The sequence below is a fragment of the Perognathus longimembris genome, chromosome 9 (assembly GCF_023159225.1).
Source record: "Perognathus longimembris pacificus isolate PPM17 chromosome 9, ASM2315922v1, whole genome shotgun sequence".
Lineage (NCBI taxonomy): Eukaryota > Metazoa > Chordata > Mammalia > Rodentia > Heteromyidae > Perognathus > Perognathus longimembris.
The window spans coordinates 55,322,267-55,348,643 of NC_063169.1; the positions used below are offsets into that span (position 1 = coordinate 55,322,267).

Here is a 26,377-nt window from a genome sequence, read left to right on the forward strand (position 1 = left end):
TGAAGATCACAGCTTGAAGCTAGTCTGTGAGGACAAATCCACGAGACTCTCAATTCCAGTTAACTACCGAAAAGCCAGAACTAGAGCTCTGGCTCAAGTGATAGTGCTCTAGCCTTGAGAAAATAAAAAACAAATGAAGCTCAGGGGCAGTGCCTAGGCTTTCCAACTTCAAGCCCTGGGACAAGCACATACATACAAAGTAAGACTGAGTAAGAGGCCAAACTCTCAGAGTGAACAGGCCACCAGTGGCTCACGCCTATAATCCTAGCTACTCAGGAGGCCAAGACAGATGTGAAGACCGAGGTTCAAAGCTAGCCCTGAGACTCTTATCTCCAATTAACCACCAGGAAACTGGAAGTGGCACTGTGGCTCAAGCAGTACAACACTAGTCTTCAGCTGAAGAGCTCAGGGACAGAACCCAGGCCCATAGTTTAAGCCCCACCATGACTGACCAAAAAATAAAAAATAAAAAATAAATAAATAAAAGTCTCAGAGAGGGCAGTTGTATAAAACAGATTTCCAAAGCCTATCAGACAAACTTTTTTAAAAGTTGGGAGAAGCTGGGTGCCAGTGGCTCATAGTAGCTGTAATCCCAGCTACTCAGGAGGCTCAGATCTGAGGATCAAGTTTTGAAGCCAGCCTAGGTAGGAAAATCTGTGAGCTGTGGCTCAAGTGGAAGAGCACTAGCCTTGAGCACAAAAGCTCAGAGACAGAGAACTCAGGTCTTAAGTTCAAGCCACAGCACCAACACACATACACACAAAAAAAATAGGGTAAAATAGATGAGTAAAGCAAAAGGATGAAAAAGAACTGATAAAGAACAAGTAAGCTGTGTGCAACAAAGAACACAGATCTTTCTGGGTTAGAACACAAAGTCCATGTTAGGAGAAAAATCAGAACCAAGACTGAGATGTGGGGGTGTATTGGTAGGAGCTTTTAAGGCTGGACAGGCATGATTACTCAACAGTTGACAAGTTCTGCCTTTCACTTAATGAAAATGCTATGATTTCCCTTTGCAAAAGTTAACTAAATTATGGGGAACTACCGACCTGTTTCCTTATCTATGTTACTTGTCATAAACGTACACATGCCCATCATTTCAGCTACTCAAGAGGCTAGGATCTGAGGATAGTGACTCCAAGTTAGCAGAGACTGGAGGTCCCTAAATATTTCACTCTAGATGGTTTCTCTTCCTTTAACCTTAGGCAACTACTGAACCTACTCTCTCTACAGATTTGCCTTTGCCAAACATTTCCTATGAATGCACCATACCAGGCATTATTCTGTCTCTGGCCTCTCTCACCAGAGACATTCACCCCTGACTGTAGCATTTATCCATCATTTGCTACATTATATTGCAGTTACTCCAATCTATGGATGCACCATGTTTTATTTACCCAGTCATTCATGCTGGGCATATGGATTGTTTTCCAGTTCTTATTATTATGAATAATGCCAATGGACATATCTACAAAAAAAAACTTTGTACATGTATTTTCATTTCTCTTGGGTAGATTTCAAAGGGTGGCTCTGTTGTTTCCTAGGTAATTTAGGTTCAACTTTTTAATAAATGGCCGAAGAGTTTTTCCAAAATGATATGCTATTTACACTCCCAAGTATGATGTATAAGAACTTCAGTTTCTCTACAATACCAAGACTAGGTATTATCAGACTTTTTTGTTGTAGCCACTGCAGTGGTTTAATTTGTATTTTCCTAATGACTAATGATATGGAACTTCTTTTCCTATTCTTATTAGTCATCCATATTAGCTTCTTTGATGAAAAATATCTATTCTACCCATTTTAATTGTTTTGTTCCTTTAAAATTAGAGTAAAATTTCTTTACATAATCTAGATTAATTGACTTTATCAGGTTTATAAAAGGTAAAATCTCCCCCAGTCTATGTCTTTTACTTCTTTCAGTTCACTGAAGGAGTTATACGAAGTTATACTAGTCCATGTAAAAGCAGACCCCAATTGGTCACATTATACAACCTGTGAGGTAACATCTACAAAACCAGCTGATTGTTTCTAGCCAGTCTGGTCTCTTGTCAAGAACAGTCCTTGTGCTGGTTACCTGTAGCTGAATTATGTTTCCACATTCTGGATGCCTAACTATAGCACCAACAACAGTGCAGAGAAATTTCTGCTTAAACATCTTCACTATTTTCTTTTTATTTATCATAATCATTAGTGTTCCCTTGGACAGTAGTAGAATGGGTTTCCTTGTCATTTCTCTGTGGCTTTCTTACACAGATATAACCTTTAGTGCCAGCAGGAAGCAGTTCACCACCCTTACTTGCATCAGCAAAGTGGCTAAAAGAGGTTCTCAATCCTGGACATAGTACATGATTCCTTTTGTGAGTGGATATGGCCTGCAGAAGGTGGGAGAAGGTGGCACAAAGCACTAGGAAGCAAGATCAGGGCTAGCGAGAAACGGTGGAGTTCTTGATGGTAGCTCAGTGCCTGGAGCACTCTTTTTACTGACTAGGGCTTCTGCCTTTTTACTTGGTGGTGATATTGTGGTTTAATTGTAGGGCCTTGGGCTTGCTACAGATACTCTACCCCAGGAGCTACATCTCCAGACTTGTTTACTTCACTTATTTTTCAGGTTGGGTCATGTCCTTTTTTGCCTAGGATACAGATGAGTGAGATCTTCCTACTTAGGCTTCCAAAGTAGCTGTGATTAGATGTGTTGCCATATCTGGTGCATTTGTTTATACAGGGTCTTTTTTTGTTTTTTAAACCCTACAGGAATTGAACTGCCTCTCACAGTCAGGATTGCAGGCATTAGACCCTACATTAAGTGTTACCAATTTTTTTTTAAATAGCAAACCCAATGTATCAGTTTTTATTCTTTTATGTTTCATATGCTTTTGTTATCAAATCTAAGATTTCAGTTGAACACAAAGTCACAAACGTTTTCTCCTATGTTACCATCTAAAAATTTTAGTTTTAGCTATCCATGGTTTATTTTCAGATATTATAGCATGTAGTATGAGGTATATATATGTCTAAGCACATTTTAAAAATATATGTAGAGATATCTAATTGTCCTAGATCATTTGTTGAGAAAACCCTTTTCACAGTAAGCTGTTCTGACACATTTTCAAGAAGAAATTGATGGTAAGTGTAAGACATATTTCTGGATTCCCAATTCTGTTCTACTGACCTCTGTGTTTAAACTTGGGTGAATCACACTGTTTTGATTAGTTTTAGGGTTATAGTTAGTTTTTAAATTGGGTATAATAGATCTTCTATTTTGTCCTTGCATTTTCTAATAAATTTTTGAATTAGCTTGGTAATTTGTACAAAAAGCCTACTGGGATTTTGACAGGAATATTTTTAAATCTGTAGGTGAACCAGCACAGAACTACTTATTAGTATGCATTCTGCCTATCTAAATACACAAATTATTCTCCATTTAATTAAATCTTTAGTTCTTCTCCTCCATTTTGTACTTTAAGGGGAAAAGAACCTTAAAAACCTTAGTGCTTCTTCTTATTAAATTTCTTTTCTTTTTTTTTTTTTTTGCCAGGCTTGAACTCAGGGCCTGAGCACTGTCCCTGGCTTCTTTTTTGCTCAAGGCCAGCAGTCTATCACTTGAGCCACAGCAACACTTCCAGCTTTTTCTATATATCTAGTGCTGAGGAATCAAACCTAGGGCTTCATCTATACGAAGCAAACACTCTACCCACTAGGCCATATTACCAGCGCCTTTAAATCTTTTTGATGCCATTATGAATGTATTTTTATATCAAATGCAGATTTCCTATTGCTAATATTAATCCTGCTTTTGTTTGTAGAAAAAAATAAAAGCCACCCTACTTTTCCCCCATTAAATCTATACATCTATTCTTCTGTGAATCCAAGTTCTTTTGAATTCCCTTCTGTTAATGTGAATGAAGTGTTTCCCTTCCTATTAATTAAATGCTGTCATAACCCTGACCATCTACTTCCTTAAAGATTTCTCTTCTTCCTTTTCTTATGTATCCTAACAACTAAAATATAACATCATTTCTTATATTGAAAAATAAAAGGCAGCTGGACACTGGTGGCTGATACCTTAATCCTAGCTACTCAGGAGGCCAACATCTGAAAACTGTGGTTCAAAGCCAGCCTGAGCAGTAAGTCCTCGAGGCCGTTATCTCCAATTAACCATAAAAAGCCAGAAGTGGAGCTGTGGCTCAAATGGTAGAGCACTAGCCTTGAGGAAAAAAAAAAAAGATCAGGGACAGCACTCAGGCCCTGAGTTCAAGCCCCAGAACCAACACACACACACACACACACACACACACACACACACACACACACACACACACACTTCTTTTATATTGTCATCTATCTCTAGCTTCTAGTCTATAATCATTCCATTTCCTGGGTAAGCTTCTTTTTTTTTTTTTTTGGCCAGTCCTGGGGCTTGGACTCAGGGCCTGAGCACTGTCCCTGGCTTCTTTTTGCTCAAGGCTAGCACTCTGCCACTTGAGCCACAGCGCCACTTCTGGCCATTTTCTGTATATGTGGTGCTGGGGAATTGAACCCAGGGCCTCATGTATACAAGGCAAGCACTCTTGCCACTAGGCCATATCCCCAGCCCCCTGGGTAAGCTTCTTATCCCTCAAGTTACTCAAATTTGGCATCCATATCCACGAATTCATGAACCTACCTTACTACAGTTACCAGTTTCCAGGTTACCAAATCCAATGGCCACATTTCTTTCTACACACATTTCTGTCTCTCAGCCAAATTCAACAGTTGATCACTACCTCTTTGAAATACTTCAATTACTTGGCATCTATAATATGATAAGCTTTATTTTATATATATATATATATACATACACATATATATAATCCCCACCTCCCTCCAACCATTCCTATCCCTAAGCTGCCCTCATAGAAGCCTCTCAGTTCCTCAGCTTAGCAATGCTCAGTACTCCCCAGAGCTACATTTCTTTATCTTTTCTTTTTTACTGTCTTTTCTTCATCAACTATTCTTAATTTCAAAACTGTCAGACATCCTCAAGCCAAATACCTCACTACTTGTACTTCTTCCAAGATGAAGGTCTACTTGACCTCAAGTATGACCACTCTTCTCTATCTTGCTGCCACCTCAACTAACCTAAGCCACTGATGCCTCTGTGTAGACTACCACAGATCCACTGACCAATGTTTCTACTTGCCTCCATATTCTGTTTACACAAAAATTAGGGTGAGCTTTAAAAATAGACTGCCCTAGCTTTTCATTTCCTTAAACTCTTAAGCTTTTAACAGTTTCAGTCCCTTCACTATAGTTCTCTCAGAAACAAACATCTCATTCTCCTAGGTTCCCATTCTCTCCCTTTCATACCTCCATCTCTGAGGCCTTCCCCTGAAATTCAAGTCTCCATCATCTCCTTGTCCAATTATTACTGCACACGGTACTCTTCTTTATTAAGGTTTCCACAAGTTATAATCCATTCTGACAGAAAAGACAACTGACCTTTTATGATTGTATATATAACTTCCATATAAATAGCAGCCACAAAAAAGTGGTATAGAAAACTGATTTAGAAAGATCTATCTTCAGAATTTCGTAGTTCACTTGTTTCTTAAGATTTTCTTAATGTAGAGATCCATGAAGTGAGCTTGATGAGGCTAGGGGAAGGCTGACGAGCTCAAATTATGTTAAAAAAAATTCTGTTTTCTAACAGATGTCTACTTTGTACACAAGGATTTCAAATAAATGAACAACCCCAAAGACACCCTGTTAAATAGTAGCATTGTTATTTAGTAAAACAGACCTCAAAATCAACATCTGGCTAGTTGCTGAAACAAAACAGAAAAGAGGGGCTGGGGATATAGCCTAGTGGCAAGAGTGCCTGCCTCGGATACACGAGGCCCTAGGTTCAATTCCCCAGAACCACATATACAGAAAACGGCCAGAATCGGCGCTGTGGCTCAAGTGGCAGAGTGCTAGCCTTGAGCAAAAAGAAGCCAGGGACAGTGCTCAGGCCCTGAGTCCAAGGCCCAGGACTGGCCAAAAAAAAAAAAAAAAAAAAAACAGAAAAGAGAAATCCAGTACTACAATTTGTCAAATCTCAATAAAACATGGCATATGGTTTAACTTCCATCAGATGAAGTTCTTATATAGAAGTAAAGGGGTAAATGGGTGCTGGTGGTTCATGTCTGTAATTCTAGCTACTCCAACGACTGAGATCTGAGGACCATAGTGTGAAGCCAGTCCCTGCAGGAAAATTCATACTCTTACTCTAATTAACTACCAAAAAGCCAGAAATAGCACTGTGGCCTAAGTGGCAGAGCACTAGCCTTGAGCAGAAAAGCTCAAGGATTGCACGCAATAAAGCCCTGGCTTTAAGCCCCGGACCAGCACGTGCACACACACAAAATAAAAATAAAAACAGAGGGGGAAGAACTGAAGGGAGCTGCACCTATTAGACAAAAAGAAAATAAAACCCACATGAAAGAAAACATAAAAAAGGCCAAGGTTTATCACCCATTTTTAATTCTTACTGGCCTTAAAGAACTTGATCAGTTTCCTCTTATACTAGGTATTGTAGCATTATGGGGCTTCGATTTTCCTCTTTAAAACCCTCAACGAATGTAAAGAAACCAACTCAAATGTTAAAATAGTAAGCAACTAATCACAAGTCTGTATGCTCCTTTCTCAGGTGTATGGCTGGGTAGAGTAGCCACCCTAAACTAAGACAAATATTTAAGTCAGAAATCCTGACAATCCAATCCAGTAACTTCTTGCGCTAAGAACTAAATACAAGACATTAAAGTGATCTGCTTATGGCCAAAGACCTACCTAAAGTCAGGACATACATTTGACTTTCCTCATACCAACTTTTTTTTTAAATTAAATTTTATTGACAAGTTGTTGCACAATGGGAGTACAGTTACATAATAAGGTAGTGAGTACATTTGTTGTGATGTCTTACACCCTCATTTTTCTTTCCCTTCCCTAGATCAGGTAGGCATATATACAATATCCAGTGTATCAAAATCATATACAGTAACCACGTAGGGTACGTCAAAGGTAATTCACTTAGAACATTAAACGTAACGTCAACAACAGAATCCTCCTGTGTTCTTCTCTTGGGAGTTGTTTTTGCTTATCCTCGTCTTACATACCAACTTCTTTAAACTATTTTATTTTCTAGTCCTGTCAGAATATTTAGCATAAATTCCCAAAATACTAAAACTAACTCTGAAATACCTTGAAAGGGAGGAAGGGCTCAAACTAGCATGATATAAAACTTGAAGAAAAAGAGAAGGACACTGGAGGATTCTACTGTTGAAGTATCTTTGAAGTTCTATGTGAATTTCCTGTGGCATACTCTACGTGGTTACTGTATATGATTTTGGTACATTGGATATTGTATATATGCCTACCTGATCTAGGGAAGGGAAAGAAAAATGAGGGTGTAAGACACCACAAGAAATGTATTTACTGCCTTATTATGTAACTGTACCCCCTTTGCACACCTTGTCAATAAAATTTAATTTAAAAAAAAGAAAAAAACTTGAAGAAAGAGAAAAGTTAACAGAATATGATGTTAATAACCTAAGACATTAACAAGGACTTCTTTCACAAACATGTATTTTTTAACCGTATTCAAGGAAGTGTCTCATTAAGATGAGTTTCTTTTTGGAACTTCTTACAATTACTTGAAGAAATTAAAATAATAAGCCTACTATTTCTAGATAACAAACCTAACATTTTTATCAAGCTTATAACGTTTGATGCATGAGGTTTTGCCTTTCTACTTAAAAGTTATCACTGCTATACTTGACTTGAACAAATGTCCAGAGAAATACAAAAGGGTTTATATTTCATTGCTGTCACTTCTCCCCCATTAAGTTTATGTGTTATTCAAATATTTTACCAATATACTGCTCTACAGAAATGACCTGAAGATATTCAGCCTCATTAACAGGGTACACTGCTTGTAAACGTCTATGAAAGAACAGGTAGTACTAGAACCTTTTATCCAGCTATGACACATTGAAAGGCTATAAGAAGTTTTAAGGCATTTCCTAAAATAGAGATCTTTTTAACAAGTGAAAGCTGCCACACTAAGTAATGTGGTAAATAATTCACTTTCCCTACCTTTAAAATTACTTCTGGAAAAGTTGATTTGTAAGCTATAATAATATTTTTTCGCTCAGCAAACAGTAAAATTTACCATGATGAAATTCTATGAGCCAGATTTTTCTCCCTTCGTCCTGTTTAGCGGCATGGAGCCTAATTCTACAAGCATTAAATAATGCCTTCATTTTGTATAGTCATATTGTCTTCAAAAACACATCAACTCAAGATAGGTTTTACTCTGCTATTCCAAACAAAAGGAATTCACAGCAAGTTCTAAACCTGGGCTACATAGTTAGACTCTGTATCAAAAAGAAAAAAATCCAACAAAAAATATGTAATGAGTATCCTTCATGATGTCTATGCCAGATATGCCTACGATTCCAGCTACTCAAGAGGCACAGCTATGATTCCAGCCCAGCCCAGCCCACCTCTCCACACCTCACACCCCCCCCCCAAAAAAAAAAAGTTTGGGAGCTATCTCAATAGAAAAAGCTGGGCAGGATGACTCCCAATTGTTATCACAACCACTGCAATTAGCATAAATAGAAGGATCTTGGATTAGGCTATTCTGGGCAAAATGTAAGACCTTATCTCAAAAAACAACTAGAGCAAAAAGGACTAAACAACCAAGTGACTAACTACCAAGCGGGAAGCTCTGAGTTCAAGCCTCAATACAAAAATAATTCTAGTAACTTAAAAGTGTCAGTGTTTGAAACCAGTATAACAACTGTAAGAATCTACCTCTCTCTGAAGTGGCTGTATTTCAAGATGTCATTATGAAATGAACTCTATTATGTCAAAAAGAATGTTCAGTGGAGCTGGGAATGTGGCTTAGTGGTAGACACCTAGCATGCATGATGCCCTGGGTTCAGTTCCACATAAAAATACCACATAAAAAGAAAAAGCCCAAAGTGGCACTGTGGCTCAAGTGGTAGTGGTAGCCTTGAGCAAAAGAAGCCCAGGGACAGTGCTCTCAGGCCCAGAGTTCAATCTCCAGGACAGAAAAAAATAATTCCCAAAAGAAAATCCACATGTCCACCTAAAGTCCCAACTCTGCAAAAGAAAAAGAACAAGTTAATTTAACTTCTCTATCAAGTTCCTGGTTAATAAGAATAATGCCCATTTCACAGGGCTGCTGCAAAGATCAAATGTGGTCTGGTAATGATTCACCTGGTAAAAGGAACCTACCAGGCACTCAGTGAACCACCCAGCTCCTTCCTCCCACATCTCTGAGTCCTGTTTGTTTCTCCAGGTGATTCAACCATCTCCTGAGTTTTATTCACAAATGCTGGAAACTACTAGATCACTCATGCCCTGCTGTGTATGTGCACACACACTGTGTGAGACACCATCTGGCCCTGTGAAGAACTCATAGGAAGAGACTTCAACAAGTAAATTTTGCTGAGAAACAACATTTGACATTCATCCGACAAAATTCCACTATGTGTGCAGTTATCTCTTAGAATTTGCACCACCACCCAAAATGCCTGCAATCAAACTCATTGTGGCTTCTTAAAAAAAAAAAAACATTAGGCCTTCTTTTCTAATTCTAAGTGGTACCAATAGTGAATAGTCCTTGCCCAATTCTTCTAATACTCCCAAGTAATTCAGACTCCCCAAGTTTACTCTCACATCATTCTTCTAGCTCTAGACTTGCCACCACCAGAATCCTGGAGAGGGTTTCTCAATCTTGTCAATATCGGGTAGTTAATTATGGGAGGCTGTCCTGTATTCTACAGGATGCTCACGAGCACCTACAACACACCACCAGAATCCTGCACCAAAAATGCCTCTTAAGATTCTGCCAAATGCCCCTGGGGGTGCAAGAAATCATCTTCTCTATTATCCCTCTCACCTCAGGTTTTGTGTGTATGTATGTGTGTGTGTCACTGGCCCAGTTTCTCACATCTCCCATACAAAATCATCCCCAACTTTAATTAGCTTCCAGTTGCATTCTTCCTAACTGCTGTGGCCCTCACATAGGCCTCCTAAGAACACTGCTTTTATGAGTCATTTCTCTCAAGTTCGCTCCCACCCAGTCTTGATAATTGGCCCCAATTAAATATTATCCAGAAGGGCACTTCATGAAGTGGCTATGTAGCAGTCCTTCAAAAACACATCTAGTCCTTTTTCCATTCTACTGCCACCACTGGTTTAGATGCCAATTATGTGCACCCATTCCAGACCTGTGCAAGGGCCTCCTTTCCTTGGCTCTAATCACTACTCAAAATCAAAAATTTTCCACGAGTCTCTGCTGCCTCTTAAAAGATGTATGAAATTTTCCTGTTCTTTGCTCTTCTGTAACATGACCTCCCTCTACTGCTACGTTCTGTTCTCCCCCAAACATACTTTAGCATTGGTTAAACCTATTTTCTACTAGCCCTGAAAAGGCTCCTACACATTCCATCCTTTGGTCATGGCTTTTTCCCCCCTATCTTCTTCTTGCCTAGAAGCCTTTTTCTTCCCCCCTCCTCTATCTCCACTCCAACTTAAAGTCTACCTGAATTAAGTGAGAAAGCCTTTCCTGCTCATTCCTCCGTTGGTCCCTACATAACACTTTGCACTTCCTATCTCATTCATGCTCTGCATCCTGCTTTAGGGACTTTCTACAGTTTCTAACTTGCAACTGAATTCTCAACATTTAAGCTCTTTATATACACACACAACATTTATTTTTGAATGTTAATAAAACTGAGCAAAACATAAAAACAATCTGAATAAACATATTTCAAGTAAAGGGTAACTAATGTTAATGTCTGTCCTAAGTAATACCCCTAAAGTCTTCTTGTCCCATTAAAAACAAGTTAACTCCAGGAGTGGGAATATGGCCTAGTGGTAAAGTGCTTGCCTTGTATACATAAAGCCCTGGGTTCGATTCCTCAGCACCACATATATAGAAAAAGCCAGAAGTGGCACTGTGGCAGAGTGCTACCTTTGAGCAAAAAGAAGCCAGGGACAGTGCTCAGGCCCTGAGGCCACGCCCCAGGACTGGCAACAAAAACAAAACAACAACAACAAAAAATAAGTTAACTCCAACTCTTCTGCCTTACTGACCTAAAAGTATATTTTGTCATTATCACAAAAGAAGAGCCGAATCATTAACGAGCATGTTCTAACAATATCAGTTTAAGTTGTACTCCCAAATCATGAGGGTGATAACCACAGTACCATTTTTTTTTTTCCTGTTCCAGTACTGGGGGCTTGAACTCAGAATCTGGGGCTGTCTCTTAGCTTTTTTGCTCAAGGCTGGTTCTCAACCATTTGAGCCACATCTCTACTTCTGGCCTTTTCTTTGGCGGGGGTGAGGGCTGGTTTAAGAGGAAGTAAGTCTCATGGACTTTTCCACCCTGGCTAGCTTCAAACCATGATCCTTAGATCTCAGCCTACAGAATAACTAGGTAGTTGCCTGGCTGTTGGTTTTCCCATTTTTAAAGGGTCATAAAAACAAAAACAACAAATAAGACAACAGAAACTTATTCATGACCAAAATCTAAAATATGTACTATTTGCCCCTTTCTCAGCAGCATAAATTTGGGCCTCCTACTTGTCCTTCATTGGTACTTAAAACATTCAAGTGTTTCCTCCCATGATCTTAAAAATGCAGTATAAAGCCAGGCAGTGGTGGCTTACACATGTTATCCTAGCTACTCAGGAGTCAGCCTGGCAGAAAAGTTTGTGAGATTCATAACTCCAATTAACCAGAGGAAAAAAAAAAAAAAGCCAGAAGTGGAAATGGGACTCAAGTAATAGAACATCACCCTTGAGTGGAAAAAGCCAAGTGTGAGTGCTATGCCGAGTTCAACATAAAACATACAAGGCTATACAAGATAGAAGTTGTTCAGTTTAGTCATATTTAACATGAACTAACTTCTACATTAGAAGTGTGTGTGGAAATTTTCTACTTCACAAAACATTTGTTAGAAAGGTACTGACCTTTTCTTTTTTTCTTTCTTTCTGTGCTGGTCCTACAGCTTGAACTCAGGGGCTGGGAGCCGTCCCTAAGCTTTTGTGCTCAAGGCTAATACTCTACCCCGAGAGCAACACTTCCGGCTTTTTTGTGGTTACTTTAGAGACAAAAGAGTCTCAAGCATTTTGGTAAGGCTTCTAACCTCCAATCCTCAGCTCTCAACCCCCAGCGCCACTGACCCCAGGCAATACCTTTGTTGACTTTGACTCTAAAGATGAATATGCAGAACTCATGAATGAAGAAGGTAAAACAGTCTGGCCTGAAGTCTCAGAGCCAGTGACTAGTCAGTCACTAGTTGACCCTAGTCAACAACATACTGGCGTGTAAAAGACCCAGGCCCCAAAACCATTACCCAAAGCTTTGCATTGGCTTGGCGTTTTGGAGAGATATGGATAACAGGCTTGGGTCAGTACAAGAATCTAAGTTTAAATCTGTTCCTAACAGGCAGTTTAGACAGACTCTTCAGAGTAGCTATGAATCATTACAGTAACATTAATGCTCACCACATACAAGAGATAAGAACTGCTAGGCAGCCTCTGTACAAAGATACGATAAAGAAGGCCTAAAGTTACTCTGCTGGCTCTTCCAAGGCTCCAGATAGAAGCTACAGTGCACATTTCCTCCCCACCAGCTCTCAACCCTAATCCACAAGTTCCACCACAAGCATTACCGATGTCCACTCAAAGGCTGTCCGGTTTATATCTGCCACCGGTTCTATGAGTTGCTTACAAATTATGTCCATTATCTACCTGGGATCAGCTACAAGTTCAAATTTCTTAATCTCCCTAAGAACTTCCTTTAAAAATAAAAAACACCCTATCTCCTTCTTTGAATCCTAAATCTAGAAAACTCATTTCTTGGAGTCTCCTTGGCTTCGTTGAGGAATTAAAATAATCCTAGGTCAGTTAACTTTACTACTGTGCAGAAGCCCGAAGCGCTATGTACGGTGTATATGTGTGTATATATACATTTTGTGTATATACATATGGACACACAAACACACAACCACGATCGGGATCCAAACACACACAAGAACAACCCAAGATCCCTTCTTGGGAAGTTGCTCTTCCAGTGCTGAAAAAATAAAATAAAATAAATAAAAATACAGGCGGGGGGGTGGGGTGAGGTAGAGTGGCAGCCAAGGGATGCAAGGCTCGGGGCCCAGGTTCCTGAGAGCCCCCCCCCCCCTGCGACCCCACCCCACCGCAGCGGTTCCGACCTTTACCGGGGCGCTCCCGCCCCGCCCCCCCCGGCACTCTCCGCTCCCTCCCCCCCCCACCCCGGCGCGCCCCACGGCCGCTCGCCGCCTGGGCACCTGCGGGCCCCCGCGGGCTCCCGCGCCGCCGACCCCGGGGTTACCTGCAGGACCACGTCGTTGGGCAGCTGCGCGGCCCGGAACAGCTCGAGCACCCGCCCGTTGACCACCACCTTCTTGGTGCTCTCGATGTCGCAGTAGGAGAAGAGGTCCGAGTAGTATTTCTGCTCCGCGTCGCTCAGCGTTAAGCCTTCCATCTTCGCCGCCGCCGCCGCCGCCCCGCCCCGCGCGGCCCCGCACGCGACACCCGCGGCCCGCGCGGCTCCACGACCTGGGACTGGCGGGGACGACGCGTGGCCGGCCGTGCGCACGCCGGGCCTCCTCCGTCCGTCCGCCCCCCGCGCGGCCGCCCCGAGCCCCGGCCTCACGCGCGCCGCAAGGCCCCGGCTACGGCTCGGCCCCGCTCGGCCGCGGGCCCCGGCGAGGCCAGGCGCGCTCGGGGAAGGAGAACGCGGGCCGCGGCGGCGCGAGGCACCGGCGGACTCCGCCCCCGCCGCGGGTTCGAGGTAGCTCCGGCTCGCCTCCGCCGCCGCCGCTTCCCTCCCTCCCGTCCGCCCCCGGGCTTCCCGCCTCGGCTTCCCCTTCCGTCCACGCCTCCCCTCGAAGCGGCAGCACTTCCCGGAAAGTTGTCAGGGCGGCGGGTCTTAAAGTTTCCGGGGCTCGCGGTGGAGCGTGGCCGCCGCTCCGCCTGCCGCCGCCGCCGCTGCCGCCGCCATTTACTGCAGCCCGGGCCCGGCCCCGACGCGCCCGCACCGACACTGACAGCGGCGGCCGCGCTCCAGACCCGGATGTGAGGCCGGGAGGAGAGAGCGCGAGAGGGAGAGAGAAACACCCACCGGGCGGCTCGGCCGCTCCCGGGAGACGGGGCCGCAGCGCCCCCTGGCGGCCGGAGCCCGGCGCTCGCAGCGCTGCGGCGGTGACTCGGCCCCGCCCCGCCCCCCAGCGAAGCGGGGACCCCCGGGGCGCCGGCGTCGAGAGCTGCGGAGCTCTAAAGGGATTGGCCGCCGTGTCAGTGGGTCCGAGCTCCAGCAGCCAAACGCTCCGTGCACACGTCCGTGGAAGGGCAATTCTGCGCGGGCTACCATGATCTGCTTTGGTGTTTTTTTTTCCCCCCCTTTCCAGATGTTGTTGAGAATAAATTGTATCTGCCCTGCGGGACAATAAGTGGCATGCGAATAATAATAATAAATAAATGATCAATAAATGACATGTCCTGGGAAAGTTCCCCCTCCAGGTTCTGACGCTGAGACCGAACTCCCAGACCCTGATCCAAGCTGTGTTTACCTCGAAGACAAAATTGGCCAGAGAGAGAGACAGAAACAGAGAGAGACAGAGACAGAGACAGAAATAGAAACACAGAGAGACAGAGAAAAGAGAGAATTGAACAACCGTTCCCATTTCTACAAGGTCATCTGGTCACTAGGAACTGAACCTTATACATTTATATCATCTCTATAAACTCGCCCAAGCCTTGCATAGATCCAGACACTCCTAATTTCCTATTTTAGGAAAATTACAAAGCTAACACGGTCTTAATTTTGCACCTAACTCAGATAAGGAGCAAATTCCTAAACTCATTCAAGTAAACTGTCTTAATTAAATATGTAATATTTCACAGACAGCAGCAGAGACAAAATTAGACATCTTTTTCAGGCTTGGGTTTTTAAAAATTTTGTTTTAATGTGTGTTGTTACCTAAAGTGCTGATCTAACAAATGTCCTATAAGAGGTCATTATTACATGTTTACAATCACTTATTTGTTAATTCTTACATTCAAAGAGCACAGAAAACCCATGGTCCCAAACAGCACACTCTAACAGCAGATTCACTGTGCCTGGTTTGGAGATGAAATCCTAGCCAAACTTGTACTAAATCTATTTATAATGTTTATGGATGCCACTCAATGTCCCTATTTTCATTTTACTCTCAACTTCATATAATGCTAATATATACAGTTATGGATCCCATGTTCTTTCTTTTAAAACATAAGCCCAGTAAGATACAGCTTGATTCACCTCTTGCCCTGTCTTCTTGCAAACTGTGAGGCTTTGTTCTGCCCTAGGACCTTTGTTCTTGCTGCCTTACCTACTCTTTGCACATTTCCATGGCTTTTTCTGTCATGTGGATCAGTTCCCTGTACAGATTGCACTCTCTTAGTGAGAGGCTTCCTTCTCTGGACCTTTATCTAAAATAGTTCCAACATGTTTTATCCCTACTTTTTTTTTTCTTTTTGGTCTGCCACTGGCCTGTGTGCTGCCCCTAATCTTTTCTGCTCAAGGCTAGCACTCTATAATGTTGAGCCACAGCTCTACTTACAGTTTTCTGGTGGTTAATTGGAGATAAGAGTTTCACAGACTTTCCTGCCTGGGCTGGCTTTGAACTGAAATCCTCAGATCTCAGCCTCCCGAGTAGCTAGGATTACAAGCATGAGCCACTGGTGCCCTGCTTATCTCTATTCCTTAGAGCAATCTCTCTACCTACCATTAAGATAGGTACCTACCATTTATATTTTAATAGCTAATAATTATCAAGTGCTTACTGTATTTCAAGTGTTGTTCTAAAACTTTATAGCAGTTGGTACATTTATAACAACCATATGAAATAGGTACTATTACTTTTTTCAATTGGGGAGAATTGAAGTAAAAATGGGTTAATGTCTTATAAATGATGTTATTCAGTGTTTTAATTGTGTGGGATTCAAATCCAAGGTAGCATCACATGTAAAGTCATTACCCTGACCTGCTTTCTGGTTTGTTCACTGTGTTTACTAGAAAATGTTTTTTCAGTACAATTCCACAGCCAGTATGTTGTTGGAGCACAGTGTACAGGAAACCATGGTTTGTTGAAAGAACAAAAAATTGAATGAAGGAAGGAAGGAAGGAATGATTGAATGACTTTTAACATAGTTGTGATGAGCTGGTCAGTAATCTAGTTTCATACCTATAACTTTAGTGACTTCCAGCTCCCATCCTTTTATAATCCATGGTAATTATAGAATTGCTTAAGTCCAAGTGCTGGAGTCTGCAGTTTGCTTCTCAATCTGCAATGAGCTCTTCTTTCCCTCTCCCTGTCACTCTTCAACCTGTTACTTGTTCATTCCTCAAATTTCCCCTTTCAAATCTAATTCCTGTTTCACATGTTTAAAACTATGCCCTGAGCATCTTGTACCTGAGGTAGGAGACCACCTTGTCCTCAGGGGTCATGGCGGCTGGGGACCATGTGGTCAGTCATGTCAAGGCTGTTCTGCTGTCACCCTGGTTTTGTTGTGCATTGTCCTTTCTGCTAGTCCTTGCCAGTCTCTACCACTAAATTAACCACATGTGTCTTTCAGGATGTGGAGATTGTTGGGAAAATGAAAGAGAATGGAAAAGGAATAGGCTGGACTTGATCCTCAACCGGCGAGGACTATTTATTGAGGAGCAGCAAGGGACACAGACCTTCCCCAGGGATTGGAGATTATGCCTGGGACTGGATTTTGGGGTGGGCTTATATAGAGCTTAACAAGGAGCAGAAAACAAAAACTGGGGGCTGGGAATATGGCCTAGTGGCAAGAGTGCTTGCCTCCCATACATGAAGCCCTAGGTTCGATTCCTCAGCACCACATATATAGAAAGTAAGGTAAGCTAATGTAAGCTATCGGGCCCATACCCGAAAATGTTGGTTTAACCCTTCCCATACTACCAAAAAAAAAAAAAAGAAAGAAAACAAAAACTGGGTATGTATGGTCTTTTGGGGGCCCTGGGCGATGTCCTTGGCCAGGCCCACAGTGGAATGTCCACCTGGTGTGAGGGGCTACTGTCCCCTGGGGACCAAGGGTGGTGTTCTTGGCCCGGCCCAGATTGGAAAAACCTGCCTGCAGATGGGCATATGGTCAAGCCTGTTCGCGTACACCTGTTGTTTTGCTTGGCCTTGGGGAATAAAGCAGGAATCAGTCCTTCAGAGATGGAGTCTCTCTGAGGGTCTGCTGGTCTCTGATCATTTCTGGTGTTCATAGAAACAAAAGCCAGGTTGTGTTTTTATAATTCATTTATGGAATATCAGTCAGATGATAACAGTTACAGTAATAATTATTAGATTATTAAAGTAGGTAGCCAATAAAGGAAAACGCCATGCAGTATTCAGGCAGGAGAGAAAGTCTAAGAAGTAGGTAAATGCTAAGTCAATGTAATTGAGAGAAGTTGATGGTCAGATTTCTTGCGAGATGCTGAGGCCGCTGGTCTGGAACAAGAAGAGCACTGATCATTGTTATGAGCAACACCAATCAGGAATTGGGCAGAGGCTGGGGATATGGCCTAGTGGCAAGAGTGCTTGCCTCATATACATGAGGCCCTGGGTTCGATTCCCCAGCACCACATATACAGAAAATGGCCAGAAGTGGCGCTGTGGCTCAAGTGGCAGAGTGCTAGCCTTGAGCAAAAAGAAGCCAGGGACAGTGCTCAAGCCCTGAGTCCAAGCCCCAGGACTGGCCAAAAAAAAAAAAAAGAGAGAGGAAGAAAAGGAATTGGGCAGAGAGGAAGCTAATGAAAAAGCACTGTGGGCTCTCCTCATTCCAAGAAGAGCTGAGCTGAGTTGCTGAAGTTGTGTGCCAAACAATGGAAGGAATTTTAGGCTTCTAAATCCCCTGACTGGTCTTTGGATATGAGTGGCTCTTGGTACGAGTGGAACTCCAGTGAGGCAGCTTCCTTCTCTCAAGGGCAATTCCTCACAGAGGAATTCAGCAGAAAGCCCTTGTTCTATCTGCCCCTCTCAGGAGCTAAAAGAAGGAGTCCCTCGTTTGTGGCAGGTGCTAGGGGTAGCATAGCACAGTAGACACCATAGTTCATGATCACAACCCTCAGATTCTTTGGAGGGATATTTATCCCCCCCAAATTTTTTTCTTTTGGTGGGTGGGGGGAGGGACAGCATCTTCCTACATGGTTTTGGCAGGCATTGAACATGCCAATCATCCTGTCTTAACCTCCTCTGTTTACAGATTGTTTATAGGTAATGTGTCACTACACCCAGTTAGCAATGTTGTTGTGTTGTCCTAGGTCCTATCCTGTACCCCACCTTACCCTACCTCATGCTAGAAATTGAACCCAGTACTTCAATGCCTGCCAGGTAAGTACTCTACCACTGAGCTACTTTCTCAGTGCCACAGGGCTCTGGTTGGTCTGTTTATAGAGGAAGGTTAGAGTAGGGACTGCCAGCATCTCTGGATCATCTTTACTCATTGTTGCCTTTCTGCTGCTCACTCTACGTTTTCCTTATCATTAGCCAATACTTTGGCCCACTGTCTCTCTTCCCTGGGTGGTCTGGGTCCCTTATCCCTAATGTCCTTCCAAATTATGGGAGCTGCATTTGTTTATTTTCCATAAAAAAATGAACAAGGGACTGATGGTTCACACCTGTAATCCTAGCTACTCAGGAGGCTGAGATCTGAGGATCATGGTTCAAAGCCTGCCTGGGCCTGGGAAGTCAGTGGGATGCTTATCTCAGAAAAAGCCAGCAGTGGTGCTGTGGCTCAAGTGGTAGAGTGCTGGCCTAGAGCAAAAGAAACTCAAGGACGGTGCCGAGAGAGAGAGAGAAAGAGAGAGGGGGGGGGCGCACCAGTGACCAGTGACCAGTGTGGTAGCACATACCTGTAATCCCAGTACTCAGAAGTAGAGGCCAGAGTATCAGGATTTCAAAACCAGGCTGAGCTGCAAAGCAAGATCCTGTCACACACACATAAAAAACAATAACAGTAACAACAAGACACAAAGGGAAGTATTAAAGAAAAAGGTATTCAGTAACCCTCGTTGAAAGACAGTAAGGCAGACATTATTCAGTGCTATCACAGTAGGTACAGGGACCAGGGCAATGGGATTTTGCTGTGGGAGAGAGAGTTTGGGTTCAACTTCAAATACCACATGGGCAAGTGGGAATTTATAGCCACTGTGGAAGGAAAAGTTACTAAAAGGAACTACAAGGTTTAAGAGAGGGATTTCTGGCTACAGTGATCTAACAGGATACTTGGCAAAGACAGGCTAGCGTGATTAGACATCTACCGGAGGGAGAGAGAGTAGGGGAAAGCAACCTGATTTGAGGAACAGAAGAATTGGGTACTGGAACCAAGGGGTTCTTGCTATGCTGACTTAACAAGGTTTCTTTGCCGAAACCGGACTCCTTACAAGCAAGCACACTGGTGGATCTAGAAGTTTCAAGAGGTGGATTAAAATTTGGCCAAGCAAAGAATGGTCATCAAAAGCACCAACAGATGAAATCTATTGTTTCCTCCATTATGAAAAACAAGTGTTATTTCCTCCTTATCAGTAAGTTCAACTTCCCTTCAGTATGTTCCCTGCTAATCTATTGGCACAGGAGGCCTAAGGGCCTGAGCAGAATTTGTAGCTGGAAATTCAATGGGACTGATAATAATAAGCCTTCTAGTGTGTTCTGAGGACCAGATGCTCTAAAACCTAGCATTGTGGGGGTGAAGAAAGAGGTTGTAGAGGATTAAGGTTAACCGGGACCAATCCTTCACCTCTTGTTCACCTTATATTGAGAACTTAAGTCCATTTGGTCTGTAGTATCATTTAGATCTGAGATTTCTTTCTTCCTTCCTTTATTTCCCTTCCCTTCTCATTCCTTCCTACTCTTTTCCTTCCTTCCTCCCGTCCTTCCTTTTTCCTCCCTTCCTCCCCCTCTCTCCCTCCCTCCTGCACTCTTTCCCTCTCCCCCCTTTCTTTCTTTTTTGCCAATCCTGGGCTTGAACTCAGGGCCTAGGCACTGTCCCTGAGCTTCTTTTGCTCAAGGCTAGCACTCTACCACTTGAGCCATAGCTCCCCTTCTGGCTTTTTGGTAATTTATTGGAGATAAGAGTCTCACTGACTTTCTTATCTGGGCTGGCTCCTCATATCTCAGCCTCCCAAGTAGCTAGGATTACAGGCATGAGCCCCCAGCACTCAGCTTTAGAGCTGAGATTTCTTATTTTTTGATGTGTGTTATGTGTCAGGCCTGGAGCATGAACTCAGTGACAATATTGAAATTAACACAAAATTATTTTTGATGTATTTCCTGTGATTTTTGTTGTTCTTGATGTTTACTTCTTTCTTATTCCACCTTTCTTACTTTACTCATGTAGTAGGATTTATTCCTTTTTGCAACTTTCCAACATATAGGCACCTTCACAAGATGGCATTTACTCTCACCCTTCTAGATAAGCGGAATGATAGAATGTTCTTCTTCACCAAAGTGAAGAACTTGGAGCTTACCTAGGGGCTATCCTCGAGCTGTTTTTTGCTCAGTCACTTCTCTACCACTTGAGTCACAGCTCCACTTCCAGCTTTTTGGTGGTTAATTGAAGATAAAGAGTCTCATGGAGTTTCCAGCTCCGACTGGCTTCCAACCATGATCCTCAGATCTCAGCCTCCAAAGTAGCTAGGATTACAGGCATGAGCCACCAGTGCCCAGCCAATTTCAGTGTCTATTTAAATTATTGATCTAATTTCTCTGCGTTATCTTCAATTGTTGATGTTTTGTTTTCAACTTGTTCCATTTTATTATCTAGAATTTTGATAGAATTTTTAGTTGGGCTGTTTAATTCTTCATTTCTAAGATTTCAGTGTCATTTTCTCAAGCTTTTTAATGCCTTTATTGAACTGTTCTTTATATTTTGCATTATCTTCTTTGTTTCACTTAGCTGTTTGTTTGGATTCTCTGTGAGCTTGATTACTTTTTTGTTTATATCCTCTTGTACTTTATTTATATATCTTTTAACATGTGTCTTTGACTTTATTGCTAATTCTTACCATTTCTTCCAATTTGTTGTTTGAAATTTCTTCCTCTTATCACTTAAGTACTTTTTTTGTGGAAATGTTGCCTTTTTTGTTGTTGTTGTATTTGCCAGTGCAGGGGCTTAGATTCAAGGCCTGAGCACTGTCCCTGGCTTCTTTTTGCTCAAGGCTAGCACTCTGCCACTTGAGCCACAGCACCTCTTCTGGACGTTTTCTGTATATGTGGTGCTGGGGAATTGAACCCAGGGCTTCATGTATACAAGGCAAGCACTCTTGCCACTAGGCCATATTCCCCACCCCAGGATGTTGACTTTTGAAGGAGACTTGTTGCCATGTTTATTCATGAATTTAGTGTTATTCTCATGTGATCTATGTGTCTGGGGGTAAGCTTTTAGAATGAGGTTTAAGTTTCCTGTCCTTTTTTTTTTTTTTTTTTTTTTTTTTTTGCCAGTTCTGGGGCCTGAGCACTGTTCCTGACTTCCTTTTGCTCAAGGTTAGCACTCTACCACTTGAACCACAGCACCACTTCCGACCTTTCCTGTTTATGTGGTGCTGAGGAATCAAACCCAGGGCTTCATGCATGTTAGGCAAGCACTGTACTGCTAAGCCACATTCTCAGCCCTCCTGTCATTTTATAATTAATGATTTTTCAGAGATTATGTAAGACCGAATGGTGGCTGGGTTGTGGTATGTTTTCTGGTTACTAGTTTGGAGGGGTGTAACTGTATTCAAACAGCCAATTTAAATGCTAAAAATGCTATGTGCTTGGGGAGGAGGAAAAGTGGGAGAAAAATGAGGGCGTATCAAGTTGGACAAGAAATGTATTCACTACCTAATATATGTAACTGTAACCCCTCTGTACTTCACCTTGACAATAAAAAATAAATAAATTTAAAATAAAAAAATTTAAAATGCTATGTGCTGACTTTTTTTCCACTCAGAGTAGGAAGAATTGCCTGCAAAAGCTATTGCAGTTGATAAACTATAGCCTTGTATGCCAGCAGCCCCTATGGAAGACCAGTCACCACTACTGCTCTGGAATCTCTACACGAATAAAGAAAGAGGTACCTTCATGACCTAGGAAACCCTTAGTGGTGATGGGGTGGAGATGCAGTGATATCACTAATGGATAATACAAGTGTATGACTATATAGGGAAAGAAGAGCTGGCAGCTAAATTTAATAAGAAAGTAAAATGAGATAAGTAGAATAGATAAGAGGTAAGTGTTGAAGGAGGGCAAAAGAAAAATGTAGAAAATTAGACACACACAAAACGTAAACAAAACACCAAATATGCAACCCCCCACACACACACCAAATGTTGTTAGGTCAATCAAGTTGCCACTAAGAGTGTAAGTAGCAAGGAAGGATTGGAGATAAAGGAATAGAAATAGCCAAAATATGAACAAGGGAACAGTTCATATTGTATACAGAAGGGAAATATAAATGAGGAAGGGAAATAGAAAAGGGCAAGACATTAATTTGGACTGAATACTTTCGACACAGCTATGATGACTGCAGAGAAAAGGAAGGAAAATAAAAGCAGAACTAAAGAGAAAATGCTTGGGAGAGTAGAAAATCCCACAAGTCAGATATACAAACTATCAATACAGACAAAAGGAAAAAAATTAAGGCATTCAAACCCAACACCTAGAAACTAACAAGCTTACATTAAATAAGAATTTGCAGTTGTTCTTATGTCTATACATTTATATATATGTATATAAGCTTATGTAAAACAAAATAAGAATTTCCAAATGCTTTTGTGTGTTTGTATCTCTATCTATCCATCCATCTATCCATCCATTATCTCTATCTATCTATCTATCTATCTATCTATCTATCTATCTATCTATCCATCCATCCATCATGGAAGGATTCTGAACCACACAGCAGTCAACATGTGGAGCCCAGGCACGAGCGGGCTTCCTGCTTAGGAAGGGTCAGACTCAAAGCTTTATGCTGCCCTGGGCTCAGGCAGCAGCAGTCATTTGTGGCAGAGGAGGGGAGGGCCTATGACAACCGCAGTGCCCAAGCCTTCAGTGGTCCTCTAATGGTGTCTCTACCGGGCATGCTTACCTCATGGGCAACTAGAGCAGTGGCTATGCCCAAGCCTCTGCTGCATGTCTTTGCCAGTAATCACCCGCCTCTATCACTGTCTCTACTAGCCACCTTAAGTAATTACTTCTAGTGTCTGAGCTGCCAGCTCCGTTCCCTGAGTTTAAACTTCTCTGTCGCACACTATCTCCTCAACTATTTTTTATGACTGTCTTACACCCACAGTCTATGACAGTTGTTCCAAGATTCCTTGAGCTGTGACTTTTTCTTATTCTCAGGCCCCTAGGGTAACTTGGATACCAACAAATGGGCACCTTCACAAGATGGCATCATACTGCCACCCTTCCGGATAAGGAGAGTGATAGAATGTTCTTCTTCACCAAAGCTCGCCTTCTGGAGTCATCACTGTCTCACAAAATCCTGTACGAGAATAAGACATGCAGGCTTTTTCTGCAGTTTAAGAATTGGAAGACTGTCATCTATTTTAGTAGGTTCATATATTTGTCCTCATGCAGCCAGGAAACAGAGAAATAAGAAGGTGCTGTCAACAAGGTACACGTTCTCAAAGCATGGCCTACCTACCTCCTCTGTAATTACCTCTCAGTAATGCCATCCAATTATGAATCCATCAATGGGTCCATCCAATGATGAAGTCCCAAACACCATACTATGAACACCGCTGCATTGGAAACCATGCTTTTAACACAAGAGCCTTGTGGGGGCCATTCAGACCCAAACAATAACAGGGGTACAGTTGGAGAGTCTACAGTGGAGCCCTGAATTTCTCCATGATCTTCCTTACCTATAAATCAAAGCAGTCTTTCTTTCTGTCCACACTCAGTGCAGGCTGTGCGTTACCCCTGCCTTTCTCAGCAGAACAAAGCCCATTCACACCATTTCTCATGTGATGACCAAGGTGGATCCCTCTGCATGATGGTAGAGACTCAGAACATGGACATGTCTAAGAGAAAAGAGCCGGGGCACCGTCTAAGAGAAAAGAGCTGGGGCACCGCTGTCAGCAGGGAAGGAGAAAGGGAGAGATGGTTTTCTAATTCTAGTTAGGAGCCAAATCAAAGAAGTTTCAATGTAGCCTGGGCTGAGGTAATAACTGACATATCAGGCCCTTTTTCTATGCTCACCCATATGTCACTGGCCACCAAACACCTTTCCAGTTCCCCTAGAAAGCCATTGTCTGATAATTCTACAATAATTTTCAGAAGCACCCATTGGTTTTCTCTTCTACTCTGCTGCCCTGGATCACATTTGATTCTGCCTTGCCGTTTCTCTGCCTTTTTATTTCCTTCTATAACTTTTCTCTGAACTTAATCGGGACACCTCAGATTTAGTGCTCTTTCAACTTCTGGCCCTTTGGAGCTTGATATTCAGCCTGGTGTCCACATTTCCTGCTCCTACAGCCTCATTGTTTTCTGCCTTATATGAAACCCTCACCCAACACCTGTTTCTTGGCTGGTGCTCTGACGAAGCCACATTCTATCTTCACCTTACCAAAGAGAATGGAGAGAGTGAAATCCTGCTCCTGAGTTTTAGAACAAAGTCTGGGTCAGTCCATACCACTTCCCTGTATCCAGTTAAGTCTACCTGTATGCTCCACCTGTCAAGTCTTTTAACTTATTATACAAATTCATTTCCTAAATCATAATAGTTTCCTGGACATTTCAGAGGGAAGAACTAACTTTCTGCACTTCACTCTAAAGGTAGAAAACAGGCTCTTGGTAGTGGGTAAGCCACTGATTGGTCACAAGAGACCACACTTATGGGTGTTAAGACTATCACGTTGTTCTTGTGAACACCTAATGTGGATTGAAGAGTCCCTTTTTCAAATCCTAGAATGTCTCTCATTGGCTGATAGAAAAAAGGTCAGAGGCTTCCTTTATACCAACACAAGGTTAAATTACAGATCAATTCTGATGTAGCTAAATAAAAAAATGAAGTCACATCGTATAAAATCAGACGTTTCTGCTGGGACAGCATGACAGTTTCCGTCAGCTTCTTCCCAATCCTGAAAAACTGCAAGCTAGCACGAGACATGGCGCCTGCTTCCTAATCTTAGGTCTAAGTTGCAACACACACACATCAGACTCACACACATCAGACCAATTCTAGTAGAGTCTGCTCTGCCTCACCCTAGATAAGATGTCTCTCAAGGTCCGGTCTCACAAGCACCATCATTCAGTCACATCATATGGAATAATAATGGCTAGTATTCATTCCATAGTTGATCTGAAGGGCTAGATAAAGGTAAGCCTCACAATTAGTCTTCACAGAGGTGTTGTTATTCTCATTTTATGTTTGAGAGATCTGAATCTGAAAGACATTGAGCCCAAGGACACACATTAAGTGGTGAAACTGGGACTCTTACCCATGGCTGGTAGGAGTTTCAATGCTTCCACCAGCTTAGTGAAAGTAGCAACCTCACTAAACCCATTTTTTTTTTTTGCCAGTGAAAAACAAAAAACTTTCTGATAACAAAAATTTGGAAAGAAGAAAAAGCTAAAGTAGCTTGAAACATGTAACTTACTTTATAACAGGAATGAAGACACACAATCTTAAAACAATAATCTACAAATCATGAAATACCACCGTGTTATTACACTAAGTAGAATAAAAGTATAGAATCATATAGTAAAATAAATGGTACCATAAAGAAAATTTGGGATGTGTTGATATGTCATTTGTTGGTGGCTTATAAAGAGCTTCGAATAAACCTGGTGGAAAGACAGGATGTTATAATAATCAATAATGATGTGCTTAACTAAAAGTCACTTATAATTAATCACAGCCATGATTAACTGTATGTGGTTATTAAAAAGAGGAATAACAATAACTGACAATAACAATTATCACAAGGTAACACTGATGTCTCATTAACAAAATGGCCAGAATTCCAAAGGTAAGCAAGTGCTTTGAAACATCAGTTAGTATTCTTAGTGGAATGTCTTTCTTATCCCAGATCTTATACACTAATGACTGTGTATCATATGTATATTTAAGCCGTTCTACCCTTAATTGGTTTGAAAATAAACCTACCTTTAGCTAGCTAGAAGAGGTTCTCTATTTTTGGGAGGAGACAGAACAGTAGCTAAATAACTACATAGAAAAGTTTCTGAAATTTATCTTAAACATCGAGAAGGGAGAATTACATAGGGGACCTATGCAATCTTAG

At 42.1% G+C, this 26,377-nt stretch overlaps 1 protein-coding gene across 5 annotated transcripts in view; it reads right to left on the minus strand.

Annotated features, from left to right (window-relative positions):
- Reps1 (RALBP1 associated Eps domain containing 1) overlaps window positions 1-13,880 on the minus strand; it is a 68,399-nt gene extending 54,519 nt beyond the window's left edge. For 2 of the 5 annotated variants that reach the window (XM_048354186.1, XM_048354185.1), the window contains exon 1: window positions 13,424-13,877. In XM_048354186.1, coding sequence (XP_048210143.1) covers window positions 13,424-13,576 — 153 coding nt within the window. In that variant the 5' untranslated portion in view covers window positions 13,577-13,877. Of the gene's footprint in view, window positions 1-13,423 lie in introns of all 5 variants that reach the window. The other 3 variants (XM_048354189.1, XM_048354188.1, XM_048354187.1) reach the window with 2 other exon arrangements.
- Between the last annotated feature and the right edge of the window lie 12,497 nt (window positions 13,881-26,377).